General features: G+C 45.4%; 1 protein-coding gene across 2 annotated transcripts in view; it reads left to right on the top strand.

The window, feature by feature from the left end:
* Positions 1-5,623: 5,623 nt before the first annotated feature.
* The window catches only part of LOC311105085 (tetraspanin-17), a 51,748-nt gene continuing 39,224 nt past the window's right edge, over positions 5,624-18,147 (top strand). For both annotated transcript variants that reach the window (XR_014610212.1, XM_084147078.1), the window contains exon 1: positions 5,624-6,179. Coding sequence is in view for 1 of the 2 variants with exons in the window: in XM_084147078.1 (XP_084003204.1) it covers positions 6,081-6,179 (99 nt within the window). In the remaining variant the exon portion in view is untranslated. The remainder of the gene's footprint in view (positions 6,180-18,147) is intronic.

Here is an 18,147-nt window from a genome sequence, read left to right as displayed (position 1 = left end):
CCTGAGCTTGTCCAATAATGATTTATTTTCCATTGCACAGCAATTTGCTACAGTGTGCCCTAATGAATAAGACCCTGATGTGTTGAATCTCTGACTGACAGGGACACCTGGTATTACGGTGACTTGGCACATTGGGTAAGCAGGAGTAACCTTCTTACTGTCACGGCTGCGTCTTAAATAGCACCCTATTCAGAGTAAACACATTTAGCTGATTGGTTTTCCTTGTGACAGCGAGGGTTGTTGTCAGAACATTCACAACAAGAAAGGATGAAATGCAACACGTCCAAATGGGAAAAATCAACGCTATATCAACAACACAATAATAGAAATAGGGTGTCATTTCGGATGCAGCCACTGTGGCTTTGTTTCAGCCTTGAGTAAACCCCCCCTCCCCTGTGAGACCCCCTCCCCCCTGCTAATCAACACAGGACGGCTAAGTCCCAATCCCAAGTGTTGATTGTAATTAGTTCTTAATAGAATGTATTTTACCAAGAGGGGGAGATTTCTTAGTTTGGGACACAGCCTATATTTGGTTCCGGTTTATTGGTAATACGACTAACAACCAATGATTTTGTGTATCAACAATAGGTCTCATGTACCCCTCCTGCATTCTGTGTTATTTAAATAACTGAACACAAAAAAAATGAAATAAAAGCGATGACAGTAATTATGTCAATGTTGTGTCTGTGGTCTCTGTATCTCTGTCTCTTTCCAATTCAGGTCACAATACACTTCAGTTACATTACAACTATAAGGAGGCTATGTAGATGTTGTAGAGGCTAATATTGGATATTACAACTGTAAGAAGGCTATGTAGATGTTGTAGAGGATATTCTGGAATATTACGTAAGAGATCATCAACGTGCATTCTATGGAAAATAATGAATGACGTGGAAGGTATGTTCCGCGACACGTTAGCGGAGGGCCTACGTAGATGTTGTAAAGGCTAATCTTGGATATTACAACAGGAAGAAGGCTGTAGATTTTGTACAGGCTAATCTTGGAATACCTAAATTCATGGTGTTCTGTCATGACACATTATGCTAGTTAGCGTGCCATGGTTCTTATCCATGGCTCGTATCCATGGTCGTATCCATGGCTCGTATCCATGGTTCGTATCCATGGCTCGTATCCATGGTGGTGGTCTTTGATAGAGGAAAAAGGACTATAACCACATACTAACTCAGAATCATTTAGTGCAGCACAGCAGCAGCCACCAAGAGAAAATCAATACAGATAGCAGCTAACAAGCAATCACAGTCTGTCAGGCAGACCTCTGGGCTTCTGAGCCCATTCAGCTATCTCACTGGTGTCTGTAAGAGATACTCTGGCTGCATCTTAAATGGCACCCTAGTCCCTAAATAGAGCAACGTAGTGCACTACATAGGGAATAGAGAGTGCCATTTGAGACGCAGATCTCTCCATCTCACAAGATGAATATATTGATGAGGGAACTCTGTCATTCACACAGCAAGCCGGTGAGGACCAACTATATTGATTGTAGAGTTAAACATCCACTGGCTTTATCCACATAACAAGAACTATGCAGTAAATTAGCCTCAGGCAATCCTAGAGTATTGCTGTATCTATTTTGATAACTCATTTTGTCATGAGAACATAGCCAGACAGTAGCTACACATCATCTTGGTCTCCCGAGTGGCGCAGTGGTCTAAGGCACTGCATCACAGTGCTAGCTGTGCCACTAGAGATCCTGGTTCGAATCCAGGCTCTGTCGTAGCTGGCCGCGAACGGGAGACCCATGGGGCGGCTCACAATTGGCCCAGTGTTGTCCAAGGTAGGGGAGGGAATGGCCGGCAGGGATGTAGCTCAATTGGTAGAGCATGGCGTTTGCAACGCCAGGGTTGTGGGTTCGTTTCCCACGGGGGGCTAGTATGAAAAAATAATAATGTATGCACTCACTAACTGTAAGTCGCTCTGGATAAGAGCGTCTGCTAAATGACTAAAAAATTTAAAAATGTAAATACTGACTTATTGAAATATGATTCGATATCAGATACTGAAGTAGCCTACATATTGGGCAGCTATACACATGTAAATGAGGGAGGATAATTATTGGAATAATCATGATTGAGTGATTTACAGCCATGCATAGACTGCCACCTGTAGGACTAAAGAGGGGAGTTTTAATGACCAGTATCTCCACCTGTAGTAATCTAACATAACACCAGGTGGCAGTACAACACAGGTCAGATATGGACAAGTCAGGAATAACTGATATAGCCTGGCTGACGCAACCCACGTGACTAACAGCTCTGGGAAAGCTGTGACACACTGGTCTGGAAAGGAGGCCATTTGTTAATGCAATATTTGCTCAGAATTTGAGCGACGGGTTTGATTGTTTCTTTCAAATGTTTTTTTTTTCTCTCAGGGGTTGAGACTTGTTGTTTCGATTGAGACCGTTGCAGTGGCGGCTCCTGAAAAAATTCTCAGGAGGGGCAATTTTTCTGATGATTTAGGTGACCTACACACATTTAAAAAAAGATATGTCCAGCAACAACATGAAGACAGGGGCAGCATATAAGTCAATACCAGAAGCATTTATTGACTGATCTCAAAAGTGTTGGCTTACCAGGGTTGGTGGAGCCCTCAGTTTCATCTTTGCCTCGCAAAGCTAACTCAAACACTCCGCAAAACTTCACACACTGGATTAGCCGGCTGAGGATGTGGCGGTTCTTGCTAATGTCGTAGTAAATATATTTGTTATAGTGAATATGGAATATGATATGTTGAGTAAAATGTTGTGCTAAGATCTATTTAGGTCAGGAGCTGGTTATAAGTTCTGTTCCTATCCAATAACAATGGACAAAAGGGTCCTATCTTGTCAGCCTTGTCAGCAGGTGGCGAAGGACAACACCCACGCCATAGGCCTCTCAGTTCTTCCAACTCACGAGTTCTTGCTCTGAGGACACACACACACACAAACACACACACACACACATCATCACTGTTAAACACACACACACACACACACATCATCACTGTTAAACACACACACACACACACACACACACAAAAATCCCCTCTCTTAGGCTGAACATTTGAAGACAGAGAACCCGACTCAGAGCCAATGCAACAGTGACAGTAGCCTGCAGGGGACCTCGCCCAACTCATCAGGACCAATCAGAAGATCAGAACTACTAGATTGAACCTACTTCATTTATTGCATAAAATGTCTGCACACAATGTTTCGGGGCTCTCTTCAGATAATAATAATAATAATAATAATAATAATAATATGCCATTTAGCAGACGCTTTTATCCAAAGCGACTTACAGTCATGCGTGCATACATTTTTGTGTATGGGTGGTCCCGGGGATCGAACCCACTACCTTGGCGTTACAAGCACCATGCTCTACCAGCTGAGCTACAGAAAGTGGATACTCATGGATGCGCATTGCAATTGTAAAATGTCAACACAATTGGAGACACCACGTCATTTTTGGAGACATGTTATTGACAGTAAACTATTGTAGATGCGACTGCTAACTAAATAAAACATTTTAGCTGGCTAGCTAATCATCTTAGCTAAATGTGGGGCAAACAATTCAGTTATTTACCGTTAATTTGAGGGATTGGGGTGAAAGAAATCGAGTTACATAGTGATACTTTACGATATACTGTATTGACAATATCGCAATATTTTAGCGCTAGTTGGCTGTACCTGCACCAAAACACCATTATTGTTCCTTCATAGCTTGTTCTCAATCTTTTCACATTGGGAGCCAATTTGTTTTCAGCACTTTTATTTCCATGACTGATCAAAACTCGTTCTCATGGCTTTCTGATCCCTCTGCAACAGACATATGGTGCGCAATAAAATCACAGTATCGAATCGCAATACGTATAGAATCATGAGACTCGCAATGCTGATGCATATATCTTATCGTGAGGTTCCTGGCAATTCCCAGCCCAAGTTCATTTGCCACAACAAATCTCTTCGCTAGCAAACGCGATGTCTTCTCCAAAACGGCAATGTGTCTCCAGCAATGTTTACTTTTTTGACGTTCTATGGCATCTCCAATTTCCAAGCATATATGACCACATGTAATATTTTGGTAAGTGATGCAAATAGTGAACTATGTAGGGCCAGGATGTAAAATATATGTAGCTGCAGCAATTTCTCTTATCTGATATGGTAAGTAATGGGGCTTAATTTATAGCTCCCTAAGAGTTTGACGAACGGGTCCGTGAACGCGATTCCAGATATATTTACCTCTGAATAAACTGCCTTTATTACACCATATCCACATCCAGTAAACTTGTGATTATCAACACTAACCTCATCGTTGTGGCGGCGGACAGCTAGCCTGTATCCCTCGTCATCCAGTTGAGTGAGTGGCAATGTCTTTTTTCGTTCGTACCAATTTTTGGAAAATCCTCGGGTGTAGGACTTTCCGCCTTTAGTAGAAACCTGTTGAATTATTAAATTTGGTCTGGGAGGTCCTAATTGTTTCGTTGCCAATTTATCTTCATTTGTTCGCCGACAAAAAGGAACTTCTTTCAAACAATCCACTCTTTTCTCAGTTACGTTCATGGTTACGTAACGTATGACGAAAGCGCGTAAGTGCAAGCCCACAGACACCCATTGAGATTGTATTGAAGGCTCTGAAATTTGAAAAAAATAGATTTTACATGGGAGTCTATGACAGAAGTTCTGGGCGATTTTCAACCTGACTGAAATCGCCCCAAAAGGGGGTGGAGCCATTTGAAGCACGACTTTAGCCTGATTCGACATTTAGTGGCAGTGTGGCACTGTGGCAGATCAGACGTATAGATTACAACACTGATAACTACTGTTGCCGTGATATAATTGATTAGAAAAAAAATCCCTTCCTTTTCCCGTTTGGCAGTGCGTCGCCCATATCGCCCTATTGAACAGGCCGTCCCTGGACCGTTGTAATGGAAGGGGGCTGAGCTCGCTCGGGGGCTGTGTGTGGCTGTGTTTGTGGGTGTTTGAGTGAGAATAGACACAGAGGAGAGCAAAGTCACAGCCCCCTTCATTATAGATGCATTGTGCCGACAACGTCAAATATCCAATCATTCCAGACTCTGAAGTCAGGAGGACTTGGAGAGTTAAGCGTTAGCCAGACTATCACTGATAGGCCCACAGCACAACTAAGTTTAATGTTGTTAATTGCTGCACATTTGGTCTTATTCTGTATTGCTTTATTTTATCCATTTTAGTTTTAGTTTAGTAGTTGTACGAGGTTTATGTCACAAAAAAGTCACACTTTAAACAGTCAAATAACAAATGCAGGAATTGGCAGTGCCTCTTACCTGGTAACGTATGTATTTATGTTGTTCAAATAGCTAAATAGTTTTCACAGGGTATGTTCATCATTCACCGTTGTTCTGTTTGGTCTGTGTACTGCACCAGGAAAAAGCACACCAGCAGTGTTGTTACGGAATGATTCCACTAGAGGTCGCTGTAGATAAAAACGTTACCGAATGATTCCACTAGAGGTCGCTGTAGATAAAAACGTTACCGAATGATTCCACTAGAGTTCGCTGTAGATAAAAACGTTACCGAATGATTCCACTAGAGGTCGCTGTAGAAGAAAACGTCCAGACATTTAGCTAGATGGTGTTTCCTCAGCTCAGTGCATATGACAGCGAGGGTTGTTGTCAACATGAAAGGTGAAACGCAAAACAATAAAATGCTGTGAACGGGAGAAATCGACCATATATCAACAAAACAAGAATTATTTGGATTTAGCTGTCAACTATCTGTTTAGTTATGGAGAGTATACACTGAACCGCAGATGAATGTATATTTTGTTTACACATCCAAAGTGCTTTTGGATCTGTTGTTAGCTAGAAAGCTAACGTTAGCTAGCTAACTCCAGCTAACTAGCTAGCCGGCGATGTGTTTGTGATTTGGTTGGCTAGCTAGCTAGCTAGTTAGCTGATTGTTTCGAGTTGTTTTATGGAGCTAGCTAGCCTGCGTGTTACACAACTAGTAGCTAGTTTGTCATTGCTGTGACTATAGGTTAGCTAATAAGCTAACTAACCAGTGGTGCTACATTGTTAGCTAGCTAGCTAGCCTCAAGGTTTACAGGATGAGTAACGTTAGCAGTCGAAAACGCCAGCATTTTAAAGGAGCCGAAGTGAGCTGCAGTGTCAAATACTTCTTGTTTGGATTTAACATCATATTCTGGGTAAGTAGCTACCATTTGTATTTCACACCTGCATGTATTTATTCTAAACAATAGTTTTTCTAGTGCTGCCCAAAAGAGACCAAGGAGAGCAGTTAAACAAGTTAAAACTATGCTCGGGCGCCAATCCTTAAAACTACATTCAGATATTATTTATCAAACAATCCTAAAATACTGTACAGCAAATTAGTCCCATAGATAGTGATCACTTTAGATCATTTCCTGTTATTGATTTGGTGATGGTAGCTACATATCTTGACAGTGATCATCTGCCAAGGTGAACGTGTCCCTGACGTATGCATCCCAACATTATGAGTGATTTGTTGATTTGAAACTGTCAATATTCCCATTAATAGCTTTATAAAAACAGTTGTTTGGTGATCCATCATTCATCTGCTAATATTTAACTCATTGGGCAATATTGTGCGTGTTTGTGTGGAGTCTATTGTGTGGTTCCCAGCAGCCCTAGTGTGTTAGTAATGCGGGACAGCAGAATGCCAACAACAGTAAGTAGTAAATGACACTGTGTGTGGGTGGATGCTCCCCATAGTTCTGGTGAATAGCTGTTTGTAGGGTAGGTTAGAGTGTGTGTAGGCCTATGTGTGCTGGTATGCATGGTTGGGCTGTAGGAGTAAGAGAGCTAGCTAACTGTCCCTGTCCTCTATTGCCTTAATGCCTGTCCTTAACTTGACTGTTAACCTCATACAATAGCCACTCTCACTCTGAGCTAACCTACTCTTGCCCATACACACCTCTCAAAGCATGGCTTAGACAGTGAGCCAGTGTACAGTACATGGTATCCACTGAGTCAGTGTCAGCAAACACTGTCATGGTAACGCACAAGGAGCTAACAGTCAGGGACAGGGTTATTTCATGTTGCCAACCTAAGTAGTAATTATATAACTGGTTGTTTGGATCCTGGATGCTGATTGGTTGATAGCAGGGAGTTATAGCTCCACCCTGGGTAATACCTGTTCCATTAGATTTAACAATGCGCTTCCACTGTCCCACATCCCAGCCAGTCAATTTATAAACCTAATCTCCCCTGGAAAAAAGTGTCTAGACAATATTTCCCCGTGCTACTAGACTAGCATTTGGTTTGCAACATCTGGTGTTTTATCTAAACCTTGCTGTATGCCTCTCCGACCTGTGGAACATTTTTTTAGTTTTTTTTTGTGTGATCCTCAACTGTGCAATGCAAATATGAACGTGACGAGGCAGACAGCTTTCTCTGATCCAGGCCAATTCATTTAAAAGGATCATTGTAATGGATATATCCAAATAAATGGCCATAGAAACAAAGGTAAACAAATGAAAGTGCACGTAGTTTGCTGTCATTTCAGCTGCTGGATGTGATCGTGTGTTAGCTTTAGCTGGCTAGCTAGCAGAGGAGAAGGAGCATAGCTTCATGCCAATGATTTGTTTAGCATAGCAACCGTTGCAAATAGAATGGATAGAAGGTACGTCCCGCCCATTTGGCTACGTCCCGCCCATTTGGCTAGCAGCTTCAGAATCTTAGAACTAACGACTGGCTTTTGCCCGGACTATTTTGTATGAATTTACTCTATAATGTTTTTAATGAGAACATGTCGTTAATCTTTTTTTAAATATGTTGGCGACTGTTTTATAAAAGCAATAAGGCCCTCAAATTCAGGAATTATGGAGAATAACACCCTCCTAAGAGCACCCTCTCATTGGCTTCGCCCCGGGCCTTAGAACAGCCAACAGCCCTTAGTCAGGTTCTCATTCCTTATTGCTTAAGTAGCCTTGTCTCAGCCAGAACATGCTTGATAGACTACCATGGCCTCAACACTAGGGTTACACTGCTGTGGTGGATAGACTACCATGGCCTCAACACTAGGGTTACACTGCTGTGGTGGATAGACTACCATGGCCTCAACACTAGGGTTACACTGCTGTGCTAGATAGACTACCATGGCCTCAACACTAGGGTTACACTGCTGTGGTGGATAGACTAACACATTCCCACACTCCTACCCACCTTTCTCTGCCCCCCCCATCTCCAACCCCTATCTGTCTGATAAGTGCCACTGTTCAAACAACAGTCCCCCCTTCCCCTCCACTCTTTAGTCCTCTCCTCCCTCTCTGCCTCACCTCCTTCCCTCCCTCTCTGCCTCACCTCCTTCCCTTCCTCTCTGCCTCACCTCCTTCCCTCCCTCTCTGCCTCACCTCCTTCCCTTCCTCTCTGCCTCACCTCCTCCCTCCCTCTCTGCCTCACCTCCTTCCCTCCCTCTCTGCCTCACCTCCTTCCCTTCCTCTGTGCCGACTCTGTCCCTGGTCATGTATCATGTGTATTGGTAAAGGAATAGACTGTCTATGGTAGAGGGGGTATTCAAAAGGAATGGACTGTCTATGGTAGAGAGGGTATTCCCACACTGTGTCTGAGCCGGGGGGGAAAGGTTTCACGGGCCTCAATACCAGCCTGTCCTCCCCTCAATACCAGCCTGTCCTCCCCTCAAGACCAGCCTGCCCTCTCCTCAATACCAGCCTGCCCTCTCCTCAATACCAGCCTGTCCTCTCCTTAATACCAGCCTGCCCTCTCCTTAATACCAGCCTGCCCTCTCCTTAATACCAGCCTGCCCTCTCCTCAATACCAGCCTGCCCTCTCCTCAATACCAGCCTGCCCTCTCCTCAATACCAGCCTGCCCTCTCCTCAATACCAGCCTGCCGTCTCCTCAATACCAGCCTGCCGTCTCCTTAATACCAGCCTGCCCTCTCCTCAATACCAGCCTGCCCTCTCCTCAATACCAGCCTGCCCTCTCCTCAATACCAGCCTGCCGTCTCCTCAATACCAGCCTGCCGTCTCCTTAATACCAGCCTGCCCTCTCCTCAATACCAGCCTGCCCTCTCCTCAATACCAGCCTGCCCTCTCCTCAATACCAGCCTGCCGTCTCCTTAATACCAGCCTGCCCTCTCCTCAATACCAGCCTGCCCTCTCCTCAATACCAGCCTGCCCTCTCCTCAATACCAGCCTGCCCTCTCCTCAATACCATCCTGCCCTCTCCTCAATACCAGCCTGTCCTCTCCTTAATACCAGCCTGCCCTCTCCTCAATACCAGCCTGCCCTCTCCTCAATACCAGCCTGCCCTCTCCTCAATACCAGCCTGCCCTCTCCTCAATACCAGCCTGCCCTCTCCTCAATACCAGCCTGCCCTCTCCTCAATACCAGCATGCCTCTCATAAAGTGGGCGTGTCTTTAGCGCAGCAGTACTTGCCCCGGGTGGGCAGAGTTTCCTAATTTTAGACCATTCTATTGGTTTATTGGTGAAAACTCCACCCACCCGGGGCACCACCATTTTCCTCTCCGGGGTAATGTGATGGGCTGTCACTGATGATGGGCTGTCACTGATGATGGGCTGTCACTGATGATGGGCTGTCACTGATGATGGGCTGTCACTGATGATGGGCTCTCTGAAGCCCTGCAGGTCCATCCGTCTGTAGTAACAGCAACACAGGGTGCATTGGCCAATTCATTGACAACTTCGGCTTTAGATTCCTTTTTATATAGAGCAGGTAATACCTGTTTGATGAAATGGGTCCGTTCAGGGCGATGCTCGTAAAGTGTCTCGAGCACTTTCAGGAGGCGCTGAAACCCATATTCTTCTCCCCCACCGTGAATGGGTCATTTCTTTGGCCCGGTCTGAATCAGCTGCGAAGGGCTGCTTGAATGCGGAGGGGAGACGAAGTTGTGATGTTGTTGTTTTTTATTGTTTCTGTTTCGCTTCGGTGGTAGGAATAATATGCAATTTCGAGCAGACGCTTTTATCCAAAGCGACTTACAGTCATGTGCGCATACATTTTTACGTATGGGTGGTCCCCGGGGATCGAACCCACTACCCTGGCGCTACAAGCGCCATGCTCTACCAATTGAGCTACAGAGGACCACAAAATACTGGGGTGATGTCAGCGTCAATGTGTCAACATGTTTGAGGTGTTGACAGCTGCATCGGCTATTCTGGTTGAGCTGTGGTGACATCCTCTCTCTGTCCATCGGCTATTCTGGTTGAGCTTTGACTACGTACTCTCTCTGTCCATCGGCTATTCTGGTTGAGCATTGGCTACGTACTCTCTCTGTCCATCGCCGTTGTAATCTACTGGGAAGCCAAAAATGTTTCCAAACTGGAGATTTTAAACGATTATGGAGAATCCTCCTGGTTTATCTACCCCACCACTCTCCATCGTACAGAACTAATTCCCGGCTGCGCCTCACTAGAGCACAGTTTGAAATGCGACAATGAAGATTATAATTTTTATTACAACGTGCTCTTAGGCTCTAGTAGTTTGAACAGAATAACCTGGAATGTTCTTTTCAGCTCAGGTTTACTCGAGAGGCATACATCCCAGTGTAGGCATAGCCTAAAGGCACAGTGTTTACATTTCTATATAAACTCAGCAAAAAAAAGAAACGTCCTCTCACTGTCAACTGAGTTTATTTTCAGCAGTATATGTGTAAATATGTGTATCAACATAAGATTCAACAACTGAGGCATAAACTGAACAAGTTCCACAGACATGTGACTAACATAAATGGAATAATGTGTCCCTGAACAAAGGGGGGGGGGGGGTCAAAATCAAAAGTAACATTCAGTATCTGGTGTGGCCACCAGCTGCATTAAGTACTGCAGTGCATCTCCTCCTCATGGACTGCACCAGATTTGCCAGTTCTTGCTGTGAAATGTTACCCCACTCTTCCACCAAACCACCTGCAAGTTCCCAGACATTTCTGGGGGGAATGGCCCTAGCCCTCACCCTCCCATCCAACAGGTCCCAGACGTGCTCAATGGGATTGAGATCCGGGCTCTTCGCTGGCCATGGCAGAACACTGACAATCCTGTCTTGCAGGAAATCACGCACAGAACGAGCAGTATAGCTGGTGGCATTGTCATGCTGGAGGGTCATGTCAGGATGAGCCTGCAGGAAGGGTACCACATGAGGGAGGAGGATGTTTTCCCTGTAACGCACAGCGTTGAGATTACCTGCAATGACAACAAGCTCAGTCCGATGATGCTGTGACACACCGCCCCACACCATGACGGACCCTCCACCTCCAAATCGATCCCGCTCCAGAGTACAGGCCTCGGTGTAACGCTCATTCCTTCGACGATAAACGCAAATCTGACCATCACCCCTGGTGAGACAAAACCATGACTCGTCAGTGAAGAGCACTTTTTGCCAGTCCTGTCTGGTCCAGCGACTGTGGGTTTGTGCCCATAGGTGACGTTGTTGCCGGTGATGTCTGGTGAGGACCTGCCTTACAACAGGCCTACAAGCCCTCAGTCCAGCCTCTCTCAGCCTATTGCGGACAGTCTGAGTACTGATGGAGATTTGTGCGTTCCTGGTGTAACTCGGGCAGTTGTTGTTGCCATCCTGTACCTGTCCCGCAGGTGTGATGTTCGGATGTACCGATCCTGTGCAGGTGTTGTTACACGTGGTCTGCCACTGCGAGGATGATCAGCTGTCCGTCCTGTCTCCCTGTAGCGCTGTCTTAGGCATCTCACAGTACGGACATTGCAATTTATTGCCCTGGCCACATCTGCAGTCCTCATGCCTCCTTGCAGCATGCCTAAGGCACGTTCACGCAGATGAGCAGGGACCTTGGGCATCTTTTCTTTTGGTGTTTTTCAGAGTCAGTAGAAAGGCCTCTTTTAGTGTCCTAAGTTTTCATAACTGTGACCTTAATTGCCTACCGTCTGTAAGCTGTTAGTGTCTTAACGACCGTTCCACAGGTGCATGTTCATTAATTGTTTATGGTTCATTGAACAAGCATGGGAAACAGTTTTTAAACCCTTTACAATGAAGATCTGTGAAGTTATTTTGATTTTTACTAATTATCTTTGAAAGACAGGGTCCTGAAAATGGGATGTTTCTTTTTTTGCTGAGTTTAGAATACACTGAGTATATACTCTATATGACCAAATGTATGTGGACACCTGCTCGTTGAACATCTTATTCCAAAATCATGGGCATTAATATGGAGTTGGACTCCACTCTTCTGGGAAGGCTTTCCATTAGATGTTGGAACTTTAGTGCAGGGACTTGCTTCCATTCAGCCACAAGAGCATTAGTGAGGTCGGGCACTGATGTTGGGCGATTAGGCCTGGCTCGCAGTCTGCGTTCCAATTCATCCCAAAGGTGTTCGATGGGGTTGAGGTCAGGGCTCTGTGCAGGCCAGTCAAGTTCTTCCACACCGATGTCGACAAACTATTTTTGTATGGACCTCGCTTTGTGCAAGGGGGCATTGTCATGCAGAAACAGGAAAGGGCCTTCCCCAAACAGTTGCCACAAAGTTGGAAGCACAGAATCGTCTAAAATGTAATTGTATGCTGTAGCGTTAAGATTTCCCTTCACTGGAACTAAGAGCCTGAACCATGAAAAACAACCCCAGACCATTATTCCTCCTCCACCAAACTTTACAGTTGGCACTATGCATTGGGGAAGGTAGCGTCCTCCTGGCATCCACCAAACCTAAATTCGGCCGTTGGACTGTCAGATGTTGAAGCGTGATTCATCACTCCAGAGAACGCGTTTCCACTGCTCCAGTGTCTAATGGCGGCGAGCTTTACACCACTCCAGCCGACGCTTGGCGATCTTAGGCTTGTGTACGGCTGCTCGGGCCATGGAAACCCATTTGATGAAGCTCCCGACGAACAGTTCTTGTGCTGACGTTGTTTCCTGAGGCAGTTTGGAACTCGGTAATGAGTGTTGCAACCGAGGACGGAGACGAATACCGTTACACCCCTACATGTAATGTATTCTCTATGAATTTGGTGATGGTTTCTTTCCCCTGTTCCAATACATTAGCCATTGAAATCACTTACATTTTTCCCCATAGTAGTGAAAGTACCAGGTTTTGCCCACTACATGGCGCTGTTCCTGCTGTACCCTTTTATCATCTCGCTGGTGTCTTGTGTTTATTAAATGGATCACAACAGTTTATTTTCATCTTTGGGTAATAAACCAATAGCTTTTGCTCATGAGTGTTTTTTTTTCTCTCTCTCATAATTCAAGCCAGTCCTCCATAAAAGCAAGTTTGTCTTTTCACTGTGTGTGTGCGATTGAACTGTGTGTGTGTGTGGGTGAACTGTGTGTGCGACCAGAAGGCGCTCCCAATGTTGTATATAAACCCTGGATTGCTGATGATATGTATTGGCCATTGAAAGGCTCTGAAGCCACCGGTCGGCCATCTTGGCTCTCCCCAGTAGGAGCAGTCCTCCATAGGAATGAATGGAATTTTACAGTATTTCAAATTACATGTTTTCAAGGAGAAAATTACATGTATTTAAGTATTTTTTTGTTGCCGTGTGGACGGTAACATTAGTACTCCCTAAAAACTATACTTTAAGGAAAATGTTTATCTATATATATATATATTTTCTATGTTTAACTCGCATAATATAATTTAAAAGTATGCATTAAAGTGTCTGTAATAGAATGAATGTGGCAAGAACAAATTTAGCTAAAAATATTTGGTATGGGCCCTCAGATCCTCAAAAGGTTCTACTAGGTGCACCGTTGAGAGCATCTTGATTGGCTGCATCAACGCTTGGTATGGTAATTGCTAGGCATTCAACAGCAAGGCGCTACAGAGGGTGGTGCGTACGGCCCAGTACATCACTGGGGCGGAACTCCCTGCCATCCAGGACCTCTATACCAGGCGGTGTCAGAGGAAGGCACTAACAATAGTCAGACTCCAGCCACCTTTAGTCATAGACTGTTTTCTCTGCTGCCGCACGGCAAGCGGTACCGGAGCGCCAAGTCTAGGTCCAAAAGGCACCTTAACAGCTTCTACCCCCCCAAACCATAAGACTCCTGAACAGTTATCCAAATGGCCACCCGGACTATTTACATTAACACCGTTTATCATTTCTTTATTTAGAATAATTGTTTTGTACTGGCTGTATGCACTCTCTCTAGACTCTTCCCACACTCACACTCACTAGACTGACACTCCAACACACACACACACACACACACACATACACACACACACCAGTGGAGGCTGCTGAGGGGAGGACGGCTCATAATATCGGCTGGAACAGAGTGAATGGAATGGCATCTAATGCATGGAAACCATGTGTTTTTATGCATTTGATACCATTCCGCTCCAGCCGTTACCATGAGCCCGTCCTCCCCAATTAAGGTGCCACAAACCTCCTGTGACACACACACACACACACACTACATATGCTCATACACACAAAACACACACACACACACACGCACTACATATGCTCATACACACAAAACACACACACACACACTACATATGCTCATACACACAAAACACACACACACACACACACACACACACACTACATATGCTCATACACACAAAACACACACACACACACACTACATATGCTCATACACACAAAACACACACACACACACACACACACTACATATGCTCATACACACAAAACACACACACACACACACACACACACACACACGCACTACATATGCTCATACACACAAAACACACACACACACACACACACACACGCACTACATATGCTCATACACACAAAACACACACACACACACACACACACACACACACTACATATGCTCATACACACAAAACACACACACACACACACACACATGCATTTTGACGACACACTCACACACGTTCACACTCTTCACATACACTGCTGCTACTCTGTTTATCTATTCTGATTGTCTAGTCACTTTTACCCCTACCCACATGTACCTTACCTACCTGGTACCCCTGCACATTGACTCAGTACTGGTACTCCTTGTATATAGCCTCATTACTACCTGGTAACCCTGCACATTGACTCAGTACTGGTACTCCCTGTATATAGCCATGTTACTACCTGGTACCCCCTGCACATTGACTCAGTACTGGTACTCCTTGTATATAGCCATGTTATTACCTGGTACCCATGCACATTAACTCAGTACTCGTACTCCTTGTATATTGACTCAGTACTGGTAATTCCTGTACATTGACTCAGTACTGGTACTTCCTGTATATTGACTCAGTACTGGTACTTCCTGTACATTGACTCAGTACTGGTACTTCCTGTACATTGACTCAGTACTGGTACTTCCTGTACATTGACTCAGTACTGGTACTTCCTGTATATTGACTCAGTACTGGTACTTCCTGTACATTGACTCAGTACTGGTACTTCCTGTTATATATAGCCTCTGTTGTTTTTATTGTGTTACTATTTCCCTTTTTTTTCAGAAAATATTTGTCGTATTTTTTTTTTACAGCTGCATTGTTGGGGCGTAATTAACATTTCACTGTAAATCTACACCTGTTGTGTTCGGCGCATGCGACCAATACAATTTGATTTGATTTGAACTGTGTGTGCGGTTGATCAGGGGGTGTATTCATTCTGCCGATTCTATTGCAAATGTTTCTTAAACAGAAGCAAACGAAACGGGGAGGGACCTACCTGAATTTGCCCAATAGAAACTCTTGTTTGGACTAATGATTACACCCTAGATCAGCTAGATACAGGCAAAGAGTATGCAAGGCAGTATTGAATGTGCCACTCTCTGTCACCTTGATTACTTCAATTTGACTCTCGACCTGTGCACCTACATTATGAACCTTCATTCGTAGGCTAGGTTGTAGCAACCTTATGATGGGTACAGGGTCAATTCGAGTATCATGTAGTAGCCTAAACTTATCGATGTTACATCCTGTAGCTCAGTTGGTAGAGCATGGCGCTTGCAATGCCAGGGTTATGGGTTCGATTCCCACGGGGGGTATGAAAAAATAAAAAAAATAATGTATGCACTCACTAACTGTAAGTCGCTCTGGATAAGAGCGTCTGCTAAATGACTAAAATAAAATAAAAATGTTAAATGTAATTAAGCTGGGTGAATGGAATATGACAGTGGTCCTCTGTAGCTCAGCTGGTAGAGCACGGCGCTTGTAACGCCAAGGTAGTGGGTTCGATCCCCGGGACCACCCATACACAAAAATGTATGCACGCATGACTGTAAGTCGCTTTGGATAAAAGCGTCTGCTAAATGGCATATTATTATTATTATTATCCAATATGCTGCTAGGCTAACTGCTAAACCTACAAGGAACGAGGCGATCTAACTAGAGACCTACTAGGTCTGCTAAACCTACAAGGAACGAGGCGATCTAACTAGAGACCTACTAGGTCTGCTAAACCTACAAGGAACGAGGCGATCTAACTAGAGACCTACTAGGTCTGCTAAACCTACAAGGAACGAGGCGATCTAACTAGAGACCTACTAGGTCTGCTAAACCTACAAGGAACGAGGCGATCTAACTAGAGACCTACTAGGTCTGCTAAACCTACAAGGAACGAGGCGATCTAACTAGAGACCTACTAGGTCTGCATATTTCTTCCACTTCTAATGCTCAGTTCGGCTAGTTGTTGACTCCTAGAAATAACACCTAGCTATCTAGCTCAGCGATTCTCAGCTGGTGGGGTCGCATAACACCTAGCTATCTAGCTCAGCGATTCTCAGCTGGTGGGGTCGCATAACACCTAGCTATCTAGCTCAGCGATTCTCAGCTGGTGGGGTCGCATAACACCTAGCTATCTAGCTCAGCGATTCTCAGCTGGTGGGGTCGCATAACACCTAGCTATCTAGCTCAGCGATTCTCAGCTGGTGGGGTCGCATAACACCTAGCTATCTAGCTCAGCGATTCTCAGCTGGTGGGGTCGCATAACACCTAGCTATCTAGCTCAGCGATTCTCAGCTGGTGGGGTCGCATAACACCTAGCTATCTAGCTCAGCGATTCTCAGCTGGTGGGGTCGCATAACACCTAGCTATCTAGCTCAGCGATTCTCAGCTGGTGGGGTCGCATAACACCTAGCTATCTAGCTCAGCGATTCTCAGCTGGTGGGGTCGCATAACACCTAGCTATCTAGCTCAGCGATTCTCAGCTGGTGGGGTCGCATAACACCTAGCTATCTAGCTCAGCGATTCTCAGCTGGTGGGGTCGCATAACACCTAGCTATCTAGCTCAGCGATTCTCAGCTGGTGGGGTCGCATAACACCTAGCTATCTAGCTCAGCGATTCTCAGCTGGTGGGGTCGCATAACACCTAGCTATCTAGCTCAGCGATTCTCAGCTGGTGGGGTCGCATAACACCTAGCTATCTAGCTCAGCGATTCTCAGCTGGTGGGGTCGCATAACACCTAGCTATCTAGCTCAGCGATTCTCAGCTGGTGGGGTCGCATAACACCTAGCTATCTAGCTCAGCGATTCTCAGCTGGTGGGGTCGCATAACACCTAGCTATCTAGCTCAGCGATTCTCAGCTGGTGGGGTCGCATAACACCTAGCTATCTAGCTCAGCGATTCTCAGCTGGTGGGGTCGCATAACACCTAGCTATCTAGCTCAGCGATTCTCAGCTGGTGGGGTCGCATAACACCTAGCTATCTAGCTCAGCGATTCTCAGCTGGTGGGGTCGCATAACACCTAGCTATCTAGCTCAGCGATTCTCAGCTGGTGGGGTCGCATAACACCTAGCTATCTAGCTCAGCGATTCTCAGCTGGTGGGGTCGCATAACACCTAGCTATCTAGCTCAGCGATTCTCAGCTGGTGGGGTCGCATAACACCTAGCTATCTAGCTCAGCGATTCTCAGCTGGTGGGGTCGCATAACACCTAGCTATCTAGCTCAGCGATTCTCAGCTGGTGGGGTCGCATAACACCTAGCTATCTAGCTCAGCGATTCTCAGCTGGTGGGGTCGCATAACACCTAGCTATCTAGCTCAGCGATTCTCAGCTGGTGGGGTCGCATAACACCTAGCTATCTAGCTCAGCGATTCTCAGCTGGTGGGGTCGCATAACACCTAGCTATCTAGCTCAGCGATTCTCAGCTGGTGGGGTCGCATAACACCTAGCTATCTAGCTCAGCGATTCTCAGCTGGTGGGGTCGCATAACACCTAGCTATCTAGCTCAGCGATTCTCAGCT

Source organism: Coregonus lavaretus (genome assembly GCF_964263955.1).
Source record: "Coregonus lavaretus genome assembly, chromosome: 29".
In the NCBI taxonomy this organism is placed as follows: domain Eukaryota; kingdom Metazoa; phylum Chordata; class Actinopteri; order Salmoniformes; family Salmonidae; genus Coregonus; species Coregonus lavaretus.
This window is presented reverse-complemented; position numbering and strand designations above follow the sequence as displayed.